Here is a 25,972-nt window from a genome sequence, read left to right on the forward strand (position 1 = left end):
GGGACACAACCTGCAGGATGCGGGTAAATGTCGAATAATCAACTCTGCAGGAAAAGACACCCTGGTTTGTAGCATCTGCCAATTTCCACGGCCCGAGGGCACAGGAGCCACCCCAGCACAGCTGGACCTATCTCACCACAGTCAGTGGGCATGGAGGTCATCTCCACACAGACACCTGGGCTGCAGCACCCCAGCCAGGGCTCTCAATGGCATCTGGGGGTGGAGAGCTGTCCTCTGCCCACCAGGAGCCTTCTGTAGCAACAACCGCGTCCAGACAGTGCCAAACTCCCTGGGAGAATTGCTCCCGGATGAGGATACAGGGCAGGGTGTGGGCTGTTTCCAGGAGCCCAGCAGCTTCCTGCCCAGGTGACCACAGAGGTGGCCTCCATTCTGCTCTGTAGCCACAGTTAGTTTTGCCCAGTCTCGAGGGGCATGGAAAAAGAACCACAGGACAGATATCCTCTGGGTCTGGCTTTCTGCGCTCAGTGAGGTGCTCCATGAGGTTCCCTGGTTCAGGGATTCTGGCTGCTACGCACAGATCCTTGGGCGGTGCCTGCAGCACCTGCCGATTCGTTTGGGACAGTCTATCTGCCCTCCTGTTGTGGTACCTTCCAGGTGGTAGACTTCAGTCTGGGGCGCTGGAAGCAATGCTGCCATCAACAAGATCACTCGTGGTTTTGGTGACAACACCAGGCAGGTGAATAGACAGTGAAACCCTGGCGCACAGGTGTGGCTCTCCTTTCCAGCTGTCTGGAACCTTCCCAGGAGGCTGAGACCCTAGGCAGACGCAATGGCGTGCCTCTCACCTCATCTCTCACTGCCCCGATCAAACCATGCTGCGCTGTGCTGTTGCTCCCGCCACCTGACTTGGGCAGTGTCCGCACCTGGCACGTGGTGCTGGGCAGGGGGCTGGGGGGAGAGTGGGAGCGGGGCTGCTCCACCTGAGGGCAGCGTGTGCTGTGTCCACCCTGTCCCTCCCCACCCCCAGCCTTCCCTGGGCTGCGAACCGGGAGAGATGTCCACTCTCCTTGTCCGTCTGCTTCCTGCTTCTGGCGCCCTCAGAGCCTTGTGTTTGCCATTTTCTGTTCCTGTCCCACCCCCACCCCAGTGCAGGTGTGCAGAGCACCCCACAGGCCAGTGAGTCAGGTGCCAGGACTGGAGCCTGAGGTGTCCTGTGAGCATCTGTGCCCCAGAGCTGGTGTCCGAGGCCAGGGCAAGTGGCCACCAGTGTGCACGGGAAGTCATGGGTGGCCGCAGACTGTCTTGACTTTATTTCCTGTATTTTTCCTTTCTCTCCTTACATCTGCTGCTGGCCCTAGGACAGACAACCAGCATGACCTCCATGCCCTGAGCCCAGAGTCTGGTCACATATGAGAATCAGACCCGGCACTGAGGGCGTTGAGAACAGCAGCCATCCCTTTCAATGCTCTGCCTCGTGGGAATACCCCGATTTACACAGCTGCTTTCCCATTCCAACCCCTAAACCTCAAAGCACAGTGTTTGTTCTAGAAGTACCATCTCCAGGGCTTCTGTGACTCTGAAGTATACTCTGCTGCATCCCCAGCTACAGCAGTGACTGGACACTCTTGATTCCTTGGAGTTGTGCAGTCAACTGTCTGAACAACTGTGTGGCTGTAGGAGATACCATCACATGCCACATGTCACTTCTTCTCCAATGACCCAGAGATCACTGCTAAGTTCCTCATGAACTCATGGTACCCGAGTGGCTCTCTCCCAGTAGTGGGCCTCCACCAGGGAGGAAAGGGATTGGGAAAGTGTCCGGTGTCGGCCCTCGGGATCACTGAGCATGCCTGCAGTGGTCACCTGCTTGTTAACTCAGCTGGACTAGCTGTCCTCTTTTCCCTGTCTCCTTCCACCTGCATCCTGCATCTGCTTTCATCTGCATCTTGGGCTCAGAGTTGGCTTTGCCGGACCTCTTCCTGTCCCCTGCGGCCTCTCTGCTCTGCCTTGCTGCGTACACAACCCTCCTTCCCATCTGACACCATCCCGCACGCCAACTGCTCTGCTGGGTAGAACCTCAGCCTCCAAGGGCCAGGCAGTGGTGACTGTGCTCGGTCCATAGCACCAAAACCACACCTGGCCGGAGGCAGTTGTCCAGAAAAGCCAGCAGAGTCCTTTGTTCTCAATGCCACAGCTGGGGGTGGACCTGGAGGCAAGCCCATGCCACGCGCCCACATGTGCACATAATACCCCCGCGAGCCGCTTCGCCAGGTGGTGTGGGTTCTCAGCACGCAACCGGGTTCCAGAGCCCAGTCACCTCGCAGCGTGCAGGTGCCGGCGCAGATGCAACGCATGCTTTCTCAGCACCCTCCCAGGGCCGTGCCCCACGTCGACAGGCCCAGAGGACTTGGCAAACGGCAGTCCAGCCCAGCAAAACCTGTTCCAACCTCCCTGTGGACCTTCCCCACACCCCAGGGGTGGCACTGACCTGTTGATGAATTCTTCGTAGCAGGAGTAGATGGCAGCCAGGCACACGGCCACCAGGTTAGGCAGGACCCGGGGGTGGGGACAGTGCCCTGTGGGGCCGTGCATGCTGGAAGAGAGTGGGAGGCAGGATGAGCCAGCTGCAGGGCATCAGCCCTGCCCAGGCTCAGGGCTGCGCTGTACAGCTGGTCACACCAGGCTTGACCCTGGGGGTCAAGCCTGGGGGTCACATGGGCAGCTGAGAGCCAAGCTCCAGCTGTAGCCAATAGACCCAGGGTGCCTGGTGGAATCCAGTCAAGTGGTCTGGCCTGCTCCTCTGTGTCAGTGGCTGTCACCAAAGGGAAACAGCCCTTCTCCAGGGTGACAGTGAACATTCAACTTCCTGGTTTGTAGGAAGACTTAGCACTGGTGCCTCTATGTCCTGAGAAGGCTGCATCTGCATCTGCTGGTTCTGGAATAACTACTCCTAACACTCTTTTGTACTCTCAAAGTGTACTTTTTGGGAGAAAAATCATTATGGTCACCTGGGCTTAGCATGGGATCTGGGGCAGTCACTATGCCCCCAGTAAATGTCAGCCATCACCATCGGTCACGGCTATTTCTGTGCCTCTGTGTTCCCAACTGTAAAATGGGCCGACTGCAGGCTGGCAACATTTCTAGGGAATCTTTGGCATGGCCACTGTCTCCTGTTTACTTCTGCTTGGTGCACCATGGTCACATGTGAAAACTGGAAGGTACACGGCATGATTCAGCCAGTTTCGTCCCGGCTCTTCCCACTGCCTGGGTTCCCCACCCCTACTCTCCGGATCTGCCTTCAATTTTGCACAGTGTCACCAAGACCAGCCTCACCTGGTGAAGCTCCTTTAACCACAGTGGGGGCTGTAAGGGGAACCTGGGGTACCCAGGGCCCTGGCAGAAGGACACAGCACTTAGGTTTAGAAGTGCACTGGAGGGTCAGGTGGAATACTTCAGAACCGTTTTAAGCACCTTGAATTCCCACACTCATGGGGGAAGTGGGTACTTGGGGGTCTCATTTCAGAGATGAAGAAACTGAAGCATGGAGAGTAAAAAACAAAACAAGCAAAGCAAGTGGGCAAAGCCCACAGAAGTGTCCAAGAGCAAGAGCAAGAGCAGCTGGCCGCCTTTGGTCAGGACTGGGAGGTGGACCTAAGTCCTGATGACTCTCCAAGATGACCAGGGGAGATCCTCTCTTACCCACACAGCAGCACACGGGAGATGCCAGCACTGCTTAGGACTTCCACCACTTCCCAAGGTCCTGCTACTGAGCAACACGTGCCCTGCTAGGGGCTGCCTCATGTAGGCATCTCCACTAATTGCACAACTCCCCCCACCCCAATATAGGAGGAAATAGGATTAGAGAGGCTCGCACAGGGTCACCCAGCAAGCAAGCAGCTCAGCCCATACATGGCTGGGAGGATCCAGTGGGAGTTCCTGTCAAAGCTGAGACAACCGGGCTTTGGACCACCCCCAATTCCCCCTAGGCTCATGGAACAGGTGGTGCTGGGCTGAGAGGGAGGGAAGCGGGCTCATGGGCAGGCAAGAGGCCAGCCAGAGACCCACCTCTGAATGAACTTCTTCACCACTTCCATCCCTGCGTTGAGTTCGTTCAGGGCGAGGATGTACTCCTGAGTAAACAGCCGCAGGCGCGGGCACTTCCCAAAGTCCTGCAGGCAGAGCAGAGGGCGGGAGTTGGGGAGGCAGCCTGGAGTGGGTGGAGTCTAGCCCTGCTGGCGTGCAGAGACCGGAAGCCCCGCTCATGGTTCAGCACAGTTCACTGGAGGGCCAGCAGTGCCCTGCCACACACCGTTGATGACCCATGGCGACCAGGAGCTGTTTGGGCTTGGCCCCTCTTCTGCAGAACCACAAAGGACTTGCAAGGTCCAGCCAGCCTCCCACAGCCCTGGGAGGCCACCTGAGAGTGCCGGCTCCTGCTCTCTCTGAACTGGCCCTCAGTCCAGCAGAGTTGAGGAGACACCTGCTCCTTCCCTGGAGTGAGGGAGGGGCAGGCGGGAAGGTGGCCCACATGCGGACTGTGCGGGGGGGGCGGGGGGGCCTTCCCTGGGGGCTTCCTCCTATGTGAGGTGGGCCCAGCCACCTTGCTCCAGGACCCAACTAAGGAGTGTCTCATGACACTGTGCTGAGGCTAGAGAGAAAGCCACCGCCAAAGGTGCTTGGGGACAAAAGGCAGATGGAGAGCTGGGGGATGCTGCTGCTCAGAGGGGTTTGTGGGAGGGGACCTGGTGCTGCAGGACTCCTGGGTGTCCCTGGTCTTCCCAACACAAGCCTGGTGTCCTGGGCAGTCAGGAGGGTGAGCCCAAAGCCATCTTGCCCAGGATCTCTGGATAGTGGAGTGGCTGGCGACAGGATGCTGGAGGACACCTGGTGCCCCAGCTCATCCTCTGCCCGCCCCAGGGACCCATGAAGAGAGCCACCTGAGGGCCAGTGCACTGTGTGGAGGAGCGATGGCCCAGCACACGCAGGCCTGGGTTCCATCCCTGCCCCACAAGCACTCCATGGAGAGGAGAACCACCCAGATCAGGGCTCCTTCCCGGCCTCATGGGCCTGCCTCACCCCCCGCTGTGGGCTCTGAGATGCAGCTGCTGGGGTGGGAGGGGCTGAACAAGCCCCCAGAAGCACTGCTGGGCATGGGGGTGCTCACACGGGCCTGCAGCCATGGCAACCCACTGAGCATGGAGTGGTCCTGAATGAAGGCCAAGGCTCTGCCGTGCGCTGCTGCGCTGCCAGGACCCAGGGCTGGCCCTGCCTCAGCCCCTCTTCTTCCTGAGAGCAGCGAGTGCTCCTTGGTCCCGTCTGCAGTTCTCTCGTGACCCCACTTGCGGCGTTTAGCCAGCAGACACCCAGCGTGAAGTGGGACCTGGACACTCCACGGTGCCCAACGCCTAGGAGTGCTGGGGTGCTCCTGCCCAAGGCTAGGCCATCACACCCTGAGCAGTTCTGAGTCTGCAGGAAATGTCAGTGGCCGACACTCAGGGTTGTGAGACTAACCAAACGCAAGGGCGACAGTCAAAGTTTGACTCTCCCTGATGTCGGATGTCCCCCCAAAACCCTTTTGAATAATGACTACCATGGAGAACGCAAAAAACAGGTGCCCCAGGGGATGATGACTGGCCAGCCATTCTTGCCTTGGGCATGTAGCTCTGCTTTGATGAGTTAAATCCCTATAAGAAAAACCCCTGGGCTGTCTGGGCCCTCACCAACTCCACACTCCCCAGTGACTTCAGAGCCAACAGGCAGAGGCCCTGTCCTCCCAGCTGGCCAGAGCAGACAGCGCTCCTCCTTGAAACTGGAAGAGCCCACGTCAAGGCAGAAAGCCCTCCCCACCCAGTTGTCCTGGAGACAAAATCGCGGGGGGTGTGCCCCTTCCAGGTTCAGAAAACAAGAAAGGAGTTTGCCCCGCATCTAGGAGTTCAGAAATAAGCAAATCTCACAAGGGTGTGTGATGGCTCAGAGCAGAGAACGGTAAACTGAACTCCCGAAGGCACCAGCTGGGCCTGGCTGGGAGTGGCCGCCTGGGACATGAGCAGGGGGAAGGAGTCTGGAGTGGCTTCTGGTTCTGCAGGATGAGCCTGCACCGATTAGGGATGCCTGCCATGAGTGCGGGAAGGGGAAGAGCCAGTGCCACACACTTCCAGTCTTGACTGGGGAGGGGCCGGTAACATGTTCTTCTGGGCAGTGTGGCCCACCCCAGGAACCAGGAAAGGACGTCACTAAGGCAGGCTGCCCTCTCCAGAGTGCTCCCTGCGCCAGACGACCTCAGCATCCAAGTTGCAGGCTGGTTCGGGACCTCGTCCGTGGGAATGGGCCCTGGCCTCGGTGCCTGCTCCTTGGCCCCTCACAAGCACCCACGGCTGCCTATCAGACTGGGTAGGGCACTGCCCAGCCTTTCTGGGTGCTGGGCTCCTATGCACACGGTGCTGCAGGGCTGTCACGAGGTCATGACACCGCAGGCACTCTCCCTGGCTCTAAGAAGGCGTGCGAGCATCTGAGTACTCCTCCGCCATTCTTAATTCTAGCTGTGACCCCAGTGGCGGGCAGTGGACCTAGCTAACTAAGCCTGTCTCCCTGTGCAGCTCCTGCTCCCACCAATGAGGGAACACCAAGGGACACAGGTCACGGTGCCTGCTCTCACAACTGAGAGGTTCGATTCTGCAAAGTTCACGCTTTATCCAGGTTGCCATCATTTCCGCCTCACGTCCCTTTTCTGCTCTGGGGTCCCACCCAGGATCCGGCATGACATCTGGTCACCATGTCTCCCTGGGCTCCCCGGCTGGGCCACCTTCTCACTCTCCCTGGTTTGGATGGCTAGATGGTTTGAAGAGGTATTTTGCAGTTGGTCCCTCAGTTGGGATGTGGGTGAGGTTTTTCTTGTGGTTAGACTGGGGCGATGGGTTACTGGAAGGGGTGAAGGGTGGTCTCCATCACTTCACCCCAGGTGCCCGCTGTCAGCACGAGCCGCCGCTGCTGACCCTGCCCGATGGCCAGGGCTCCACCATGGAGCTGCTCTCTCCCCTACTGCACTGCGCCCTGGGAGGAAGTTGCTGTGCTGAGCCCAGAGTGCAGGGTCGCCCTCGGGTCCTAGAGGGTGGCGCCTCCCCCACCCTTGGGGCTGCTCTGCCCCAAACGTGCCTCCCAGCCAGGGCTTCTGCTGTTCTAACCAACTGTGAAGGGTTCCTCCTGCTGTCTTCATGGAAGAACTCCAGTCAAGGAAGGTGGGTGCACGAAGCTGGACCAACCCCATCCCCCAAATCCGTGGGAAGGCAGGAGGCTGGGGCGCGGTGGTTGGGGCGCTGGACACTCACCATGTTATGCTTGAGGATTCTCTGGACCACGGGGGTGAACACCTCGATGACCACCATGGACCGGGGCCGCTCTCTGCAGTGCTGGGGAGAGAGGGTGGGTCACCTCAGCGGGAGCATCCCACGCACAGCCTGCGCCTTCCAGCAGGCCTGGGGACAGGGAGCCCAGAGGTGGAGCCCAGCTTATTTTTAAAAAGCTTTCATTTTTTATAGCAGTCTTAGGGTCACAGCAAAACTACAAGGAAGATGGCACTGCAAGTTCCACTAGCACCCGCCACTCAACCTCAGAGGTCTTCTGATGACACCCCAGGCGCACGGGGAGGCTTGTCATGGGCCATGAAGCCACACTGGCCCGCGGTCCCCTGCTTAATGGGGGTGCACCCCAGGTGTCCTACACTCTCTGGGTTTGGACCAACGTGTGACGACGTGGATCCACACTGTGGCAGCAGCCAGAGCCATTCACTGCCCCAAGGTCCCCTGCGTCCTGCCCCCACAGTCTTCCCTCACCCCGAAGCCTGACCCCCTCTCATCTCCATTCTGTCTCAACAGTCTAGCTTTTCTCAGAACATCAAACACAGCTGAGTGCCCCTTATCCGAAATGGAAGACAAGAAGTGTTTCCATTGTTTTGGATTTTGGGGAATATTTCTATGTACACGATGAGACATCCTGTGGATGGGACCCAAGTCTGAATGGGAAATGCACCTGTGCTTCCGTTCCTGTTACACACAGACTGACTAGCTCTGTAAGTTTTACTACATTTTCAGTGTGCCTGTGTGGAGACAGCGACCCCCAGGTGTGGAGTTCTCCACGCGCAGCATCACGTCACTGCTGGAGAGGCCTTGGATCTTGCAGCACTTTCGGATTTCAGATGGGGATCAGGGTTGCTAAGCCTACAGCTGGAGTCACACAGCAGGCAGCCTGATTCTTTCATTTCAAACATGCCTTTATGGCTTGACAGCTTCATTCTTTTTAACGCTGAGTATGATCCCACTGCAGGGATGCACCACAGATTTTTACTCATTCGTCCACTGAAGGGTTCTCAGTTGCTTCTGAGTTTGGGCAGTTATGAATGAAGCTGCTATAAACATCTGTGTGTAGATTTTTGTGCGGACAGAGTTGTTAGCTCATCTGGGTAAAAACTAAGGGCACCACAGTCTTTTTTGTTTGATTTTAAAAGTGGCATGAAATAGGGTCTTGGGTTTGCTTCTTGTTTTGATCTAAAAGTTTGAGACTGTTTCAGAGGGTGCAGTCAAAGACAAGCAATTTGCTCCAACACGGTTCTTATTTATTACGTGACAAGACTCTTGCAGAACCGAGAGTCAGCATGCAGGGTCTGATGGACCTTGATAATCAGGTTCCAGAACACCCAGGATGTTGAAAATGCTCTGGCTTTAGCAATCCCGGCTGCTCTAACAGAGTGGTGCTGTTTTTGAAATGCAAGGCCTTCATGCTGAGTAAACCCCCCATTGTCCTGCACGCATTCATAATCCAATTGGCCCCTGGAGGCACTGAGTTTCCCATCCCTGGATGAGGACAATGGACTTGGGATACGAGAAGCCAGGCGTTCTCTGGGCAATGAAGGCAGAGGGACTTGGAAACTGGGCAGGGGAGGCTGCCTGTGAGTCCAGGGAGCCGCTTAGGCCAGGCTGCATCCCCCCAGCTTCTTCTTGGGTTCCCACCCCAAAGGAAAGTAGCCCAAAGTCTCACCGGGCCATAGCCATCCTGAAAGGCCTGTGCCCCCCATTTTTGCATCTGTGGGTTCCTGTAGGGTTCTGGGCCTTGAAACGCACCCGGCACTTGGGGCCAGCAGAGGTGTAGGTGTGTATGACTGGAAAGGGTCTCTTGACGGACAGGCAGGCTGAAGACAAAGACGCAGTCCCGTCTCTCTGTCCAAGTTCCTACCCTTGGCACACAGCACTCCTCCCCTGGTGCCTGCTCTGAGGCCTCTCCAGCTTGTCTCATGGGTGGACACAGCCTGCTCTTCCCCTAAGGGCAGCATGTGACCACCGAAGGGGCAGAGGCCACTCTCATGTGCCCAGGGGAGCCCGGGCAGGAAGGAGGATGAGGGAAGTGAGGGAGTGGGGGTGGGGAGCCCAGGGGAGGGACAGAGGCGGCCAGCACACAGCGAGAACGGACAGGCGGAGGTGCTGTGGCCACCTCCAGGCTGTGCCTGAGCTCTGGGAACGCAGGAGGCCTGGCCCTGGTGCTGCTGGGCATCGCTGCTTGAGTCCTGCTGTGAGGCTGGCACCGGGCCCCTGGGAACGGATGCCTGACGCCATGGCTTCTCTGGGCTAACCTGGAACACTCTGCCAGCTTCCCCTGCCCAGGGAAAGCCCCACAGCTGCCCTACCATGGGCCAGCCGGTGCTTGGAGGAGCCTGCGCTAAGAATAACCCAGCTCTGACGTCAGCAGCTCAGAAAAATCTCTGCAAACTGCCTCCCAAGGCAGCCAGGGAGTTATTCCAGAGAAAACCCAGATGCTAATCCCTGACCCCTGGGCTGCGACCCTGTTCTAACTTGTCACTTGTGTGGCAGAGGGGCTGTAGTTCGAAGGACAGGTGCCCTGCATGTCCTCCACCTGCATCTGGGACCCCGGCCCAGGCTGGTGGGCCTTGCTTTTCAACCTCTTTGTACAAACCCACTCCAAAGCGTGCAAACGCGCCCCACTTCAGCAACTTCGTACCTTGCAAAAGAATTCACAGAGGTCTGGGGGGGGATGGTTGTTTTCCAGCAGAGGAGCAATGGCCTGAAAGACAAGGAACGAGTGTCAGCTGAGTGGAAATGCCCCGTGGGCCCGGGTGGGCTGGGCCAGATTCCCACGGAAGAGGTGGACTGAAAATGAGAACGCAACCTTCTGCCCTCCTTTGGGCAGAAAAAGCTCATTTTCTAATCTGTGGACCAGGGCTCCTTCAAGAGCCTGAGAAAATCTCTGATCTGTCCTTGGGGAAAAATGCATGCATGATGATATGTATAAATCTAGGGGCTGCAAGGCCTGCTGCCAACCACCATGTCCCCTTCAGATCCATACCCTGGAACCGCACACAGGACATCACAGTAGGCAGGCACCACGCCACTAAGCCAAGGGTCAGAGCACCCTCAGGTTCTGGAACAAACCCCCACAGGTGCCACCGTGCAACCCCACAGGCTGGGGGCACAGTCCACTGCAAACCCTGGCTCTGCTGCTTGCTGGGTGCATGGCCATTAGAGCAAGTTGCCTGTCTCTTGAGGTCCCTGGTTTCCCACCTGGAAAGGGGCATAGAGCCACCTCAAGGGTCACCTGCAGGGCAGGTGGAGAGCAGGGCTTCAGCCTTCACTGGTGTACAGTGGCCTCCCTGGCCTTGACTGACCAGCTGCTAGGAGTACCCTTCCCAGTGGTGACAATCGCGTGTCTCTGGGCACACCTCTCAGCAAGCCTTCTGTAGCTAGCTGGGTGACAGTAATACAGGTTCTGCTTGCTCCAGGGACCATGAGGGAAAGGGGAGTGGACTGACCACTAACTGAGGCACCACTGACCCGTGAGATTCAGGCAGGCGCACTTCTGGGAACACAGAGCCACCGCAACAGAGGTCCCTGCTTCCCAGCACCAGCCACAGACCCACAGAGCTGGACCCAGGCGTGGGTCTTCTTGGCTAGAGTGGCACTGCCCATTGTGGGCCGCCAGCCACAGGCACATTTAGATTTTGACTGACATGAAACAAGTTGTTTTGCACTGAAATGAACGACACCCCTCAGCAGCAAGAACCCTGTTCCGCAGGCGTGCCACTTCCAGGTAGCCCATGTCCACCTGTCAGACAAACAGGTGTGGAGAGTTCTGCTGGGCACAGTGGGTGGCGGGGGGCTCCCAGCCTTCTGCACGGGGTGAGCCCACCTCCACGGCCACGTGAGCCCCTGCTTCACATATTGCAATACTGACCACGACAACACGGACATCCCCAACACTGGACCCAGCTCGGTGCACCTGCAGGGTGGCTCAAGCGTCACAGTGTGCTGGGAGGCGGGTGTTACGCGTCCTCCTTTCTCAGTCGAGGAAACAGGCCCGAGAGATAAAGTCAGAGGGCCAAGGGTGCACAATGAGGAAGAGGCAGAGCCAGGACTGAACTCCATGCGTGCCCCCGGAGCTGGGTCATGCCCCAGTGGGGGAAGGGTCACTGCTCGGCCTGAGCCCTGGGACCACCTGGGGAGAAGGACCTTGGGCGGGGCAGTCCCCTCAGGTTGGGCCCCCTTCCTCCCCTGCACACCAGGCTCCTTTTCCATAGGAATAAGCCAGGGCTGCAGGGGTGAGCGAGTAACCAGCTGTTCGTGTACAGTGTGGGTCAGGTATGGGCTTGGTGCTTCCACGGCCACTGCTTCATTTCATCCTCACGACAAACTCATGAGGTCAAGCTTCATTTGTACAGACGCAGAGACAAAGGGCCACGGGGGTCAGCAGGCTTGATCTGGTCACAGAATGCCAATTTTTACATGTATCACTAATAAAAAGAGTCCTTATCTTTGCAGAACTTTCCAACAAGCCTGTCCTTCTGTTCATCCTGGTAGTGCATTAGTTCACAGGATCCCCCAGCAGCCCTGTAAGAAGGGCACCAATATGTCCACTTCACAGATGAGAAGATTGAGACTTGGAGTATTAAGTGGGCTGGAAATGACTGGAATGGACAGAGGCATTCAGAAAGAATGGGGTAGACCAGGGGTGAGTCGGCCCTCTCGGGGATCTCCAGCACATCTGGAGATCTCTCTCCAGAAAGGGTGCTACTGGCCTCTAGTGGGTCAAGGCCAGTGATACTGCTGACCAACCAGCAATGTACAGAACAGACCCCCAAAGAATGATCCTTCCTCAGATGTCACCCAAGCTCTTGTGAGAAACTGGAGCAGGTCATATACAAGACCCAGAAGAATCTGGAAGACATTTTAGGTGAAAAACCAAATGCAGAACATCTGTAACATCACGGATGCTAAAAACGAGAAGCCACACGGACTCTGCTGCCTGGGCTCCACCAGACAAGGGGACACTCCAAGGAGGGCACCGGGCTGGGCAGTGAGAACACGTGCAGACAACACTGCGATACCAAAGACAGAGCGTCACTCAGACCTGCAGATCCAACCAACTGTGGACCAAAAGCATCTGGAAACGAAATCGTGCCCGTTCTGAACATATGCAGAATTTTTCTTCCTATCATCCCAAACAAGAGCACAACAACTATCGGCAGAGCATGGACGCTGCATTAGAGACAGTCACCTAGAGACCACTTCCAAGTGTGCAGGAGGGTGAGACTCGCGCTGCAAATGTCACTCATGTCACACAGCAGCTGTGGACTGTCACCTCAGGGGTCTGGAATTGATTCCCCAGATACTGAGAGATGACTATTTTTGGTAAAATTGGAAATTCTTCCATTGCTTGTCCAAGGCCACAACCAGGTCTGAACCTGGCTGGAGCCCACACTGGGTGTGAGGCTGCTGTCTTCCCTGCCAGGCTGAGGCTCCCACAGTGAGCGGACTCCAGTTGGGGTCTGGAGGCCAGGCCCAAGCTGTGCGGTGATGCCCAGCTGTGACCACCAAGGGTTCCTATGGGTCAAGTGCCTGGCCAAGGAAATCAAGAGAACCAGCTCACGCTGCAGGGAGAACAAGCACAGAGAATGACCACGCACACTGGGAGAGGACAGCTGCCTACCCCCAGGCACCAGGAGCTGACCTGGGCTGGACGGAGGCTCTGGGAGACATCCCAGAACAGCGACAGCCATGGTGACAAGGGAATACTGAAAGGGAGGCTGCGGAACACGGAGCAAGGCAGCCCTGCCACCAAGCCTTCCCTGTTCTCAGGCACCACACAGCAGGGAGGCTCAGCCTGGCCCAGTTAAGAGTCCAGCTCAGCCAAATCAGCTGGATAAATGCAGCCTGGGATTCTCACATCCAACCTTCTTTCCCAAGCTCCTCAGGAATGAGGAGGCTTCACGTGGTGCCATGGTACTCCGGGAGTGCGGGGAGAGGAAGCTTCCCGCTCCAGGACCTGTGCTGGCCAGTCCCTCCACCTGCCTCTGCGCATGCTGTCCCCGCCTGGATTGCCGTTCCTGTTGCCCTGACGCTCCCAGTCCATCCATCAAGATTCGGCCTGGCCCCCTCCCAGAAGCCCTCTGTTCTCTTCCTCCCAGCACCTCCCTGACAGAGGAGGGAAATCGCCCCCTTGGCGCTCCCCTGACCCCAGAACCAGCTGTGGCCCTGGACTTGCCAGGTGCCTGGACACCACACCTCCCTGGCAGGTCATCTCCTGCGGAGCTCTCCATCTGCAGGACAGAGCGAGGCTGCAACACACGCATGCTCCCGCCAATGAACCATTAACGGACACTATACTAGGAAAAGGTAGAGGGCAGCTGGGGTGGCCAGGTTGGCTCCTCCCCCTGCCCTGCAAGAGAAGGCACGGGATTCTGGCAAACAACCCACCCAGAACCTCTTCTGTGCCAGATGCTGGGGCTGGGGCAAGGCCAGAGCTGCGCCCGGGGCTCACTACCCTCTGTGTACATGGGAGCAGCTGGGCTTGCAGGGCTAGGGGTTGGGCTCTAGGCCCTGATTCAGCCTGAGGGGCACAGGGCCTGGGACACTGCTCTCCTGGGGCAGGCTGCAGCCACAGGACCTCCTGGGTCAGTTAGTTCCAGGTTCTCTCAGGACACACAAAGCTCTGCCTCTTGCTTCCATGTCAAGTTCTGTCTCCCAGAGTCCTACCCCCTATGCTTTACAGTCCAGCAGTGCTAAAGTTCCCAGAAATACGTTAAGTTACTTTAAATCTCTGAGTCCTTGCGCGTGCTGTTTCCTCTTTCCAGGATGCCTTTACTGCCTTTTGCCATCTGGAAAACTCCTATTGATCCTTCAAAACCCAGCTCAGACATCACTGCCTCCAGGAAGCATCCTGGCTCCTCTTCCCAACCCTCCCCACAAGTCTCTTCCTGCAAGAGACAATGAGTTCCATCATCTCAGTACCTGGGGACTCAAATACGGGCCTTGAACGCAGTAGGTGCACATCTTCCTTCTTCCTAGTGAGAGTCGCATTTCAATAACTTAAAATCCCCAGACAGGTACTTTACTCCCAATGGTGCATATGTCATTGTTGAGCCCAGAAAATCCCATCTTACTTTATATTTGATAGGGAATTAAACCCAGGTTCTATTTGTAGATTAATTAGGAGACAGGTCCTGGGGTAAGAAAGAGACCGTTGACTTTCTGCTCACACAATGACGGCTCTGCCACGTTCCGCCCTCCCCTCCCTGCAGCAAACCCAGCCACAAGTGTGCAGTGATGGCACCCGACCGCTCTGCGGTCCAGGGGGCTCTGAAGTGCACAAGGGTGGGAGAGCGGCACGTCTCGCTGGACGGAAAAGACAAAACCATGCAAAGGTCGGAGCTGTGGTACTTCCGGAAGGATCCCAGACTGCCTCTGGGAGGACAAAGGGTGGCGGTGGACGGGCACTTACCACGATGATGTTCTCATGCTCCTGGGTGGTCAAGTTTGTGTTCTAAAGGACAGAATGGAGAGGGGAGGAAGACAAAATTAAGAAAACAACGTCTTTAGATTTCAAAGGTCCAGCGCCTCAAGCCCTTTGAGAGTGCTGTCACTTGTACTTCCTTTTGTTTTGTGGGGCTGAGCTACAGCCCCGCCCAGTGTCTCTCCTTAATTCAACAGCTCAGAACACCTTCCACGGTGGGGCTGGAAAGTGGGAAAAGCCCAGGGAGGATGCACCCGAGGACTGAGTCCTTGTCATGGCCACGTGACCTGGTGGTGGGCAATGTCTCAGGGAGACTCCGTTTCCACTTGGGTCAGTGGGGATCCTGCTGTGCACACCCCCCGAGGCTGCCCTGAGAGGGCAGGGTGCTTGTGGTAGTGACACTTCCTAGAAGCTGGAAGGCAGGCTCGGGACACGTGGAGAAGCAAACTTTTTAAGTCTCAGTTCAGTACCAGTTAGTCTTTCAGAGCAATATCATTATTTTTATTTTATATGAAGTAATAAACCCAGTGCTTAACCAATTAACTATATCCCCAGCCCTTTTTTGTGAGATCAGGACTCCACCAACTGAGCTATATCTCCAGCCCTTCCCCGGCCCTTTTTTAAGACAGGGTCTGGCTAAAGTTGCTTAGGGCTTCGCTAATTTGCTGAGGCTGGCTTTGAACTTGCAATCCTCCTGCCTCGGGCTCCCAAGCCACTGCAGTTTATGGTGTGTGCCACCACACCCAGCAATATACATTATTCCAGTAGTTCTCAGACTCGGTTCCCGAGAAACACTGGTGTGCCATGAGTGTGCCCAAGATGTCTTAGCTAAGTTCAAATCCTACCAATTGACTTACAAAAGTAAAATCAGGTTGAAAGGATTAAACTTGCTGTAATCTTAGTTTTGTCCTCCTGATCTGGCATCTGAGAAATGACCGTGTCTATAACTGACATCCTTAGTGTATGCAGCAAGAAACGGTGAAAACTCAAAGCAGCCATTGTTTTCTTTTCGGCAAGCTTTTGTGGTGTGCCCTGTGCTGCGAGTCTGCTCTGGTGTTCAGCGGCTTCCCTGATGTCCATCTGTATTTCCTAGCAGAGCCCGGTCTGCTGCTCAGGAAGCAAGTCCTCATCTGAGCAGTGCTGGTGAGATGGACGGCCCGGCGTTCCAGAGGTTTAAGGGATGCAGGGCTCTGTACGGGCTCCCACCGCCTAAGGCAAAGGAGAGCCCGCAGGCAGGGAGTGCGCTTCTGCCCAGGAAGCTGCGGCCTCGGACATGGACACGAGGGAGGCCTGACCCCAGGGTCGAGACGCCCCGACTCCAGGGAGTGCTGACGTGTGACACCAGGAGTCTGGGAACACACGTACGGAGGCTTTTTGGGTTCGAACACCTTTTCCTGCTTTTGTGGACATCAGTGGCGTCTGGGTGGCCTGTTTATGGTATAACAAACGCCCGGCTATCTCTCCTGGGATGAGCCTGCCTCCTCCCAGGCTGTGTGAGAGTTCTGCTCTGCTCTGCCCACTGATCTTGCTTTAGCAGGCCAGGCTCTTGCTACCCCCCAGACTGGGGAGCTACCCAGGGCTTGCAGGGGTGCTCGCCTGCACAGTGCCCAGGTAACAGTGACGGGAGAGGAACCTGTCTGTCCTCACTGCCAAGCCTCATTTTCAGTCACTGAGCTGAGTGGCCACCCATCCCGGGCTGAGCTCCAAGGGCACCCTCAGACCTCTCCAAAGTCTTTGGTGACCCTGGATGCCATCCCCTCGTCCCAGTCATCCTGCAGGGAAAATTCCGTGCTCCAGGCCCCCCTGGAAAAGAGTGCTCACTGAAGCCACCACACTGGATCCCAAGCAAAGTGGTCACTCCACATTGTCAACAGAGGCCCAGGGCGGCTGGGGACGCCTGGCTTTGTTTTGCTGGTGGATGAACAATTCTTGCTCAGAACTGCCTGTCATCTCGCAGCGCCTCCCTGTCCAGATCCTGCCACCTCCTGGCCAGTGCGGCAGTGCCCGGGGTATCTCTGAAGGAGGCCTCAGAACAGCCTGAGTGCGGAGCACAGACGCAGGACGCGGCCCCATGCACTGTGACCAGTTGCCCTGTCTGGACACCTGGCTGAGATGTGCACTGAGTCCAGATCACAGCCAACTCACAGGACACCGAAAACGTGACCCCTCTCAAAGGCACCCTGGCCATCAGGCTTGGCGCCAGGGTTTTATGTGTACTGGATCCTGAATTCTGTGATGTGGATACTTGTCTCAGCCCCAACGTACACGTGAAATCCTGGGCATGGAGAGGCCTAGGTGTCCAAGGCCACCAGGCTACTGCTGGGGTGGGACCAGCTCTCCTGACTCCACAGCTCACGGCCTAACCACTCTTCTGTGCAGTCCGGTCCAGGTCTATGTGACATTTCCATGCCAGGTGTGATTCTTGCGATCAGGCCAACCTGGGGAGGATGCAGCCAGCCACCTAGCTGAGTGAGCCACACTGAGGAGAGGTGGCTAACTCCTCTGTGCACTTTAACACTCACGTGCAGGGCCCTGGAAGACTCTGGCAAGTCTGAGGGCCTGTCAAAGTGAACCATCGACTGTACGCCCAACACTATGTTAACGCCCCTCGGAGAGATGCTGAGCCTTCTAGGAAGGGACACTGAGCCCGTCTGCCCAGATGGGAATGCCAGCTCTACCACTCACCATGGGCTAACACTGGCCCCTGGCCTCACACACAGTAGGAGCACAGCACATGGAAGCTTCTTCCACTTTGTTTCTTTTAAATATCCTTGTCCCTCCACTGGGGGGTCAGCAGACTCAGAAAGCCTTGCTTTAAAGCCCAAGAGGAGCTGGCCACAGTGGCCGCACCTATGATCCCAGCCACACCAGAGGCTGAGGTAGGAGGACCAAAAGTTCAAGTCAACTGAGCAAGAGCCTGTCTCAAAATAATAAAAGGAATGGGGATGTAGCTCAGTGGCAGAGCACCCTGGGTTCAAGCCCAGTGCCACGAAAGATAAAACAAATAAATAAACTATAGCCCCAAAGGCGGTGAAGGCCAACAGGCACGCGGCTACTGGGAACACGCCTAAGATGGGCTAGAAATGCTGCCGGGCCTGGCAGTAAGGCACGCCTGCTGCCCTCACCCATCCTGACGACGTGCCTAACTGACCTAATCTGACATCGGTGTCACCGTCCAGCTTGCTGGGGCTGGAAGGCTGGGCAACGTGGCCTCCAAGTCAAAGAGCCAGGCAGCCTCCACCACAGGGCTGAGCAGGTCGCTCAGTGCCCTGGCCTGTGTCCGCGCTGTGAAGGCAGCAGGCCGCGCTCAGGGAGAAGGTGAGTGCTGTGAGAGAAGCTGGGTGTGGCCGCGGGCTCGGCCTGGCTCATGAAAGGGGAGCCATCGGCCCTCCCTGGAGAAGCCTGAGTGAAGGCTGGCACTGGGCACGTGGTCTGGGAATCAAGACCTTGGCAGCAATTCATTTCAGAACCTGACTTTCCCCTTCAGCAGAGCAAAGCTGTCCCTCGCTTGAGGACATAGCTGTGCCCTCCACCTGCGCCATCCCTGCTACCCACCGTCTACCTCTCAGCCCACCTCCTCCCAGTGAGGGACCCTCTATCAGCACTGCAGAGGTTCCTGGACCAAGGGGCAGCAGCCTGGGCCGACAGAGCGGGCAACAGGGCAGAGGGCGCTCATAGGGAGCTCGCCGCAGTGAGCCGGGAAAGGGAGCGGGAGGAGGGACCCCTCTGCTGGCTGTGACTAGTTCATCTGGGGTCATCGACTGCAGCGTGCCCAGGGGCCAGGAAGGTCAGCAGGAGACACGCCAATGTTGGTAAACTCAGCACAGCACCTGCTCCCGTGCTCCCGCCTGACCTCCAGCAGGACTGAGTGTGATCACTCACTGCTGTCTCCCTGCCGGGACACAGGCTGGGAGCCTAGGGGCTCGACGTTACGCCAGGCACAGAACAGAGCCTGGCAGGCACACACACTCCAAGAGAGAGGCTGCCAGGGGCGAGGCCAGGCTGCTGAATGACCAGAGACGTGGGAAACTGCAGCTGATTTCCTGATTGTTTTTAAGAGAAACCTGGAAACTCGTGTTGCAAAACCTGTTTTTTAACCCTTTAGTGAGCTAAAAGAAGGCTTTTGGGAGGCTGCATGGGGTGACAGGATGGAAAGCAGACACAGGTCAGAGGGTGTTCCGGAGTCACAGGCGTGTCACCCTCAGGAATGACCAGATTTCCAAAGTCAGCACCTTGAACCTGGGGGACCCCGTTGCTGCAGCTGTCACTGCCACCAGCCCAGGCTCTGAATATGCTCTGGGGGCTTGGTGGGGCAGCATCTCTTCCCTCCTCCCTTCTACAGTCCCTGGGTGGAAGCAGCTGGACCAGCACCCATACCCCAGGGTGGGAGACGGTCACTCCCTCTGCAACAGAGGATGCACCTGGAAGGAGCTGTGAGCCTCTGCTTTTGGGACGGGGCTGGCGCTCAGTGGAGGTGAAGGCAAATGACTTACAAGGGGACAGGGGTGCAAGAATCAAGCCTGGGGACATCTTACTTCTGAGAGCAGTTTTGAGACGATTTCCAGTGGGGCTTGGTTGATGGAGTCATCCTGCAGGGGGGATGTGAGGGCCATGTCCACCAGCGTCCGAATCTCCTTCAAGACAACTTCCCAGCGGCTTGGATTACTCAGGACTTTCTTGTATTTGTAAATCTTTTTCTGGGAGGGAGAGAGAAAGAGACAAGGCACATCACTGATTCAACAAGGGTTGATCAAAGAGTCCCACGCATTAGAGTGTGCAAAGGCCCTCGGGAGGGACCACCCTCCCCACGAGGAGGGGACACCTGAAGAAAGGACCAGCTTCACCCAAGACCAGGCGTGCCTGCAGACAGTCAGCTCCAACACTGGACGGGCATCCCCACACTGTTCCCACAATGACTTAAAAAAATAAAAAGAAGCAAACGCTATCTCTTTCAGATCCCATCTTCTAGTGAACTCGCCCCCAGCGATCCCAGGGCAGGAAGGGTGGAAACTTTCACAGCCCACAAAGGGGCTTTCTTTGAGGTAAAGGCACTGCTTCTGCAGATCCTAGGAGGTGTCCTTGGAGAGTGGTGTTCGGCTACAGAACATGACAGCTGGGATAAGGGCCAGGACTTCGAGCCCAGTCAGGCGGGGACTGAGCCCAGAAGACGCCGGGAGTCCTGAGGTTGAGCACTACCTGGAGAGGACATGGGAGCAGTCTCACCTCCGCTCGCACCAGCTCCCAGGGCCAGGCTGGCTGGGGCGGGGGCTGCTCTGCCTCTGAGGCAGTTAGTTCCGCCTCTCTGACATCATGGAAAGGCATCTGTGCGGAGGTCCCAGCCGAGTGCTGTCTCCACGGCTGCCTGCCCCACTGCCCGCTTGCCTGAGAGTCTGAGTGGATGAACTCTTTCATTAAGCATGCCACTCCTTGGGGAAATCCTAATTTTAGTGTTACCAAGCCAGCAACCAGCTGGGGTGACCTGTCACAATCTCTGAGACAAAGTCTGAATGAGGGAAACGGGAAGGAGGGGAGGGTCTCCCACTGATCGCAGAGGCTCAAACAGAAGCTAGCAGGCCACCAAGGTCTGAGGACCCAGTGCCAACAAGGAAGTATTGGGAACATACTCCAAATCACTTGGAACGGTCGTGCAGGTGGGGCATCGTGCTGGAACAGGTGCCCCTTCTGTAAACTAGGCACAAAGATGCCTCTCCGTGTGGAACCCGTATAAACCCTGCACCCGTGTGGTCCATTCCTTGGAGATAACTCAGAAGTACAGTCCAGGCAGAATGGCCAACCCCTACAGGAAGAGTTCTGATACCTGACTCGTCCCTGAAAACCTCAAGGCGTGAAGCATACAACCTACAGCAATAAAGGTGCTGTTTTCCTTCTGTGTTTTTACACCCCATGCTTCTCTGGGGCCCCTGGCTCGCTTGCCATGCCCATCGCCACCAGCATCGCCCACACAGACTGGCACCAGGTGTGTTTACTCTCACCCTCATCTCACTGATCTTGCTCACAGCTCCCCCTTCTCCCTCCTTCCTGTTCTTCCACCTGTCCACCTGCCTGCTCGCTCTCCTTGTCCACCCTCCTGGCCTCACTGTGCCTTGCCCACTCCCCCATTCTGCATCAGGACTTGGAAAGAGGCCCCGAGGCCAACAGGGGAGGGAAGACAGCGTGTGCATCAGTGGGGGTGGGGAGGTCAGGAACAGTTACAGAGCTCGGGTTGCGGGGACTGTCAGAGCGCACAGCAAGTTCCGCTGGGGGTGCGCCTTCAGTGACTTGTGAACACACTGCCAAGAGGGAGGACAGGCACACCGAGCATTTGTCCAACTCCATTACTTTAAAGGCAAGACACGTCTGGTCTACCGAGGCTTCTCTGAAACCGTAACCAGCAGCCTTCCCAGTTACCAGCAGCTGAAGCTGCCCTGCTCCAGCATGGGGAGCAGAGCCGGTGGTGCCTGCCCAGCCCTCTGCAGGCAGAAGAGGAAGCACCCACCTCTACCACGGATCGGACGCTTCCCAATGCAAGCACCCAGCCCATTCCAGGAGGTAGTGGCCCCCTGAGCCCGGAGCCTGTGGTTTTAGTTTATACCCAGAGATCTGCTTAATTTTTAAATGACCATGAAGGATTACAAAAATTCACCCTATGTTAGGAACCCAAAGAAAACCATGCTGATCTGGACCTGAGTCTTCCCACAGGAAGTTCTAGATCCAAGCAAGGTCTGAGTTCTCAGAGCCCTCTCTTCTGATCAGCTGTGACTTATTTCTGAAAAAATAATGACTTCATTCTTTTTTTCTGTGAACATGATGCATATTCATTAAAAAAAAAAAATTTAACATACTGAAAAGCACGAAAGAGGAGGACAGACTCAAAAAGGCCTCCACAATCCTTCAACCAGAAATGCCGTCATAACGTCAGGTGAGCATCCCTCCAGTCAACGATCATTCACGATCTGCAGAGTACAGCCAACCCTGGGGCTGGCAGCTGTCACTGCAGCCTCCTGCATTCCACAGACAGAGCCTCAGAGGCCACCAGTCTAAGGCAAAGCATGCCTGCACAATCCTGCGCCAGCATGGCTTCAGGGAACAGCCCTGTGGTCACAGACACAGCCTCAACACTCACTGGGGGCCTTCGCAGAGCAGGGAGGACGACAGCTCTCTGGCTCTGTTGGTGTCTGAGCCCTGGCTTCAGGGGCAGCACTCCCAGTCAGGCACAGTGGTGAGCTGGTACCATGTGCCTGGCACTGTGCTAGGTTGACAAGCACTGTCTCATTCAGTTCTCACTATAACCCTATGAGCCAGGGCCTGGCCATAGGTTAAACCCCTGGGAGTGTCCCAAAAGCAAGAGACTGCAGCACAAATGGCTTATGACTTGTGAAGTTATAGGAAACACCAGTGGGTGAGTGGGAAAGGAGATGGGGAAGAGAAGACAGTCAATAAACAGGGTGTCCTCCAGCCTGATATCATGGAGGACTGTCAATGTCACCCACTGCTGGGCACTCAGCACAGATCTGCCTTGGAGTAAACCACCTGACATATGGGGAGCAGGGCATTTGTCCACTGACCCCCTTTATTCTCCAGGGTTCTTGTTGCCTGTGTCCAGGTCAACACAGTCCCATAGCCACTGACCCACGTGGTTGTGCAGAACCAAGCTGTCCACAGTGAGTAGCCTGCAGCAGCACGGGAAGCTAGGGGTAAGGCCTCAGCCTTTGCTGTAGGACCACTAGCATCCTTAATTTATGAGACCATCATGGTCTGGGGAGGGGAAGTGACTTGCACAAGGTTAAACAGTCAGGAGGAGACAATTCAAGAGGCCAAAACGGGCTCTGGCCAACTCCAAAGCTCTTGTTCTTTCCATCATGCTGGTCAGAGACAGTGAAGAGGGGTGGAGAGGTGGGATGGATTCTCTAAGAGACTCCGAAGAAGGCATCCAGAATGGTGGGTGGAAGCGGGTGAGGGCCAAGAACAACCCCATGAGGCTCTGAAAGCTGATGCCAGATGACCAGAGGGAGGAGAAGCCAGGGATGGGCTGTAGGAACAGCAGGCAGAGGCTGCACCGTGAGTGAGAGCAGGCTGCTGTTCCAAAAGAGGCTCTGAGCCCTGGCATGTGCAGCCTGTCCAGGGCCACAGGGCCCTGCCACTCCTCAGGTGACAGATTAGCATATCTCATCCCAGGAACTCTGATGAGCTCACCAGGCAATGAGTCATGCCCTCGGCTTGGCAACATGATCCTCCCCCATCCCTCTCTGCCAAGAGGGGTGGGTAGCCTTGTAGTTTGTCCGGTGTGGCCCCCACAGACATTGGATCCCTTTGAGCTGGAAGGTTGGGTGGACAGGGGCCTTGGAACAGCCTTGTGGCTGGGCACGTGACAGGTGTGATGTAGGAGGGAACGGACTTAAGTAGGGTTGACAAAGTACAGCACACGGGCTCAGCCCAGCCCCTGCCTGTTGTCACATGAGGACAGATGGTTTTATGTTTTTTAAGGGTTGTGACATAAAAAATAAAAACCCAAAGAATATGCAACAGAAATTAAATGTGGCCCACAAAGTCCAAAGTTATGTGCTATATGGACCTTTATAGAAAAAGTCTGCCCAGCCCTGGCTCACAAAGTAAAACCCCGGCCTACGAGTAAGTATGAAAAAAAGATGCACAAGGCCATCAGCCATCAGGGAGAGGCAAGCTAAAACATGAAGACACACCATCTCGCCCCTACAGCACAGCTGCAGTCAGAAAGATAACAGCAAGTGTTGGCGAGGATGGGAGAAACTGGGCCCTGTGCTCTGCTGGAGGGAAGGTAAACGGGTGCAGTCTGACAGCTTCTGAAAACGCTACACACGCGCTTCCATGTGGCCCAGCTGTTCTGTTCAGGGAATCTGTCCAAGAGAACAAAGACCTGCACACGAAACTACTCCCACACCCATCAAGGGTCGAACAGGTAAACAAAACAGACAGCTCAGCACGCACGACACCAGAATGCTGCACCGTGGGCGAGCCCCACCCATCACGCCGAGCGGAAGCAGTCAGACACAAAAGACATACTGCATGATTCCTTTTTAGAGAATGTCTAGGAAAAGCAAATTCGTAGGTAGAGAGCAGCCCAGTCGTTGTCCAGGGTCGAGGAATGGCAACAGGGAATAAAGGCAAATGAGCTCAGGGTGCAGTAAGGGCAGGACTCTAGATGCACTAACACCGCTAATTCCACATTTACAATGGGTGGTCAACTGTACCTCCAATAAGTTACTTTTTAAAAATGACATCTTAGGGTGTAAAGATCATCAGACAAAGCAAAGGGCAGCAGGTCTGGTGTTAAGAGTACAGGATCTGAAGCAGACTCTGGCTCCAGCCTGTGCTTTACTCCATCCACCAGTCTATTAGTCACTCATCTATCCACTCACCATCCATTCATCCACAGATCTCCCCACATGCCCACCCACCTATCTTCTATCCAATCACCCAAAAGACTTCGGAACTGTTCATTAGGATAGGCCAAGCACTGTGTCAAATACTAAGGATACCTGGGCGAGCACAGCAGACAGGCCCTGGTGCTCGTGAAACTTACAGCCTGTTACTCACACCTTAGTTTCTTCATCTGCAGAGCTGGAAAAGAGTAACTACTGTCAAAGATTTCCTATGATTATCCCTGAAACATATGTATATTTAAAACAGCCCACTTCCTGGATAAATAGCAACTAATTACTGTCACACCTACCAAGTCCTGGTAGTGAGCGGTCCAGAACGGGAGGCTTCCAGAGTCTGTGACTCAGTCCCACCAGCTAACGACAAACAGTCAGCAGGGAGCGCCTCCTGCTTCCCCGGCAGAGCCAGCCACTCCATCGCTGCCCTCACCCTCTCTGCTTGTCAGGGAAGGGACGTTACCTGGGCAACACCCGCCATCTCTCTGGTAACCGCTCCGGCGGCAGAAGCAGGCAGACTCTGGAATTCTCAGGCCTGGGAAAGCAGAGCTTGTGGGTTTTTCCTTGGGAGACAAGCTGTCAACAGGAATGTGCCCCTTGCCAGGAGAGGCGTGGCTCAGAATGTGCTGGAAGCAGGCCTCGCGAGGATGGAGCTGCTACTCTGCTGCTCGATGCAGCCTCTGAGGCTCGCACACACACAAGCACGCATGCTCCCACCACTGTCGGGGAGAGGACGCCACTCGGATGCTCCCAGGGGCTGCGGATGGGAGGAGCACCCCACCGGCAGGAGCAGGCCGGAGACGTGGACTGGCTGTCTCTCCAGTGCAGGTCCTAGGGCACAGCTGCAGTCAGAAAGCCACTGGCCCCAGTGGCTACTACCAGTGAGTTATTCTAATGAGTTAGAATCAACGAAACTAAATCCAGTGCCATGGCCACACGAGTCACACTGCAGTGGCTAGAGGTCACCATGCTGGATGACACAGAGAGCACTTCAGGACAGGCTAGGCCAGCCCTGAGTTCCTGTTTCATAAAGCAGCAGTTTACTCCCTTTTGAGTCCAAGTGCCAAGGTAAAATGAGTCTACACCTTGTTTATACAAGTAAACAACCACTATCTGCTCAGCACAACCACAGGCATAAATGGTAAGTTAACCATGCTAATAAACATTGACCACCTGTGAACTTACCAAATTAAATCCCAAGTACAGGAACGCAGGGATTCAGAACCCTAGCAGAGAAACCAGGCCCACAAGCTTCTCAATCCCACAAGCAGTAACCCCCTCAAGACCTACAGAAGGAGAAGCCCCCAGGACCGGTTATGGTGGCACCCACCAACCCTCAATTAGACCTTATGGCAAATGCAGCCTAAGGCTGGTAGCCGTGAACTCTGGCTCTGCAGTGGTTCAGCTCAGCTCAGCTCAGTTCCCCGGCCCAAGCAGTCCACTTGGAAACTGCCTGCCCTCCAGGCCCCATCTGGCCTAAGTCCCTCACCCTGACAGCTCTGCTTCCTGTGGAGTCCTCACTGGTGGTTATCTCACCTGGCCACGTATATCACTATGTGGAGTAGGGTGTGTCAACTGAGTGTCCCAGGCATAAGTAATTAAGACTGGAACCAAAGAACCCATGACTGCTTGCCTTGCAGCCATTAAGTGACCCACCAATACTCGGTGGATTGCTGCTGACGGGAGAGCTGCTGGTAGCTTGTGAATTTCTCATTATTCAATAAATTCCAACCCTATGAAGACACAAGGTATCTAGTCTATGTGAGTGGCATACACCTCACCATGCAACATGTTCCCAAGTCTTGGGG

At 56.0% G+C, this 25,972-nt stretch overlaps 1 protein-coding gene across 1 annotated transcript in view; it reads right to left on the reverse strand.

The window, feature by feature from the left end:
* The window catches only part of CMIP (c-Maf inducing protein), a 201,373-nt gene that overhangs the window by 21,857 nt on the left and 153,544 nt on the right, over window positions 1–25,972 (reverse strand). The window contains 6 exon segments of the mRNA XM_079119248.1: window positions 2,450–2,554; window positions 4,027–4,130; window positions 7,287–7,367; window positions 9,967–10,029; window positions 14,740–14,781; window positions 19,287–19,448. Of these exon segments, the coding sequence (XP_078975374.1) occupies window positions 2,450–2,554; window positions 4,027–4,130; window positions 7,287–7,367; window positions 9,967–10,029; window positions 14,740–14,781; window positions 19,287–19,448 (557 nt within the window).

This window comes from Sciurus vulgaris (assembly GCF_902686455.1).
Source record: "Sciurus vulgaris genome assembly, chromosome: 17".
Classification (NCBI taxonomy): Eukaryota; Metazoa; Chordata; class Mammalia; order Rodentia; family Sciuridae; genus Sciurus; species Sciurus vulgaris.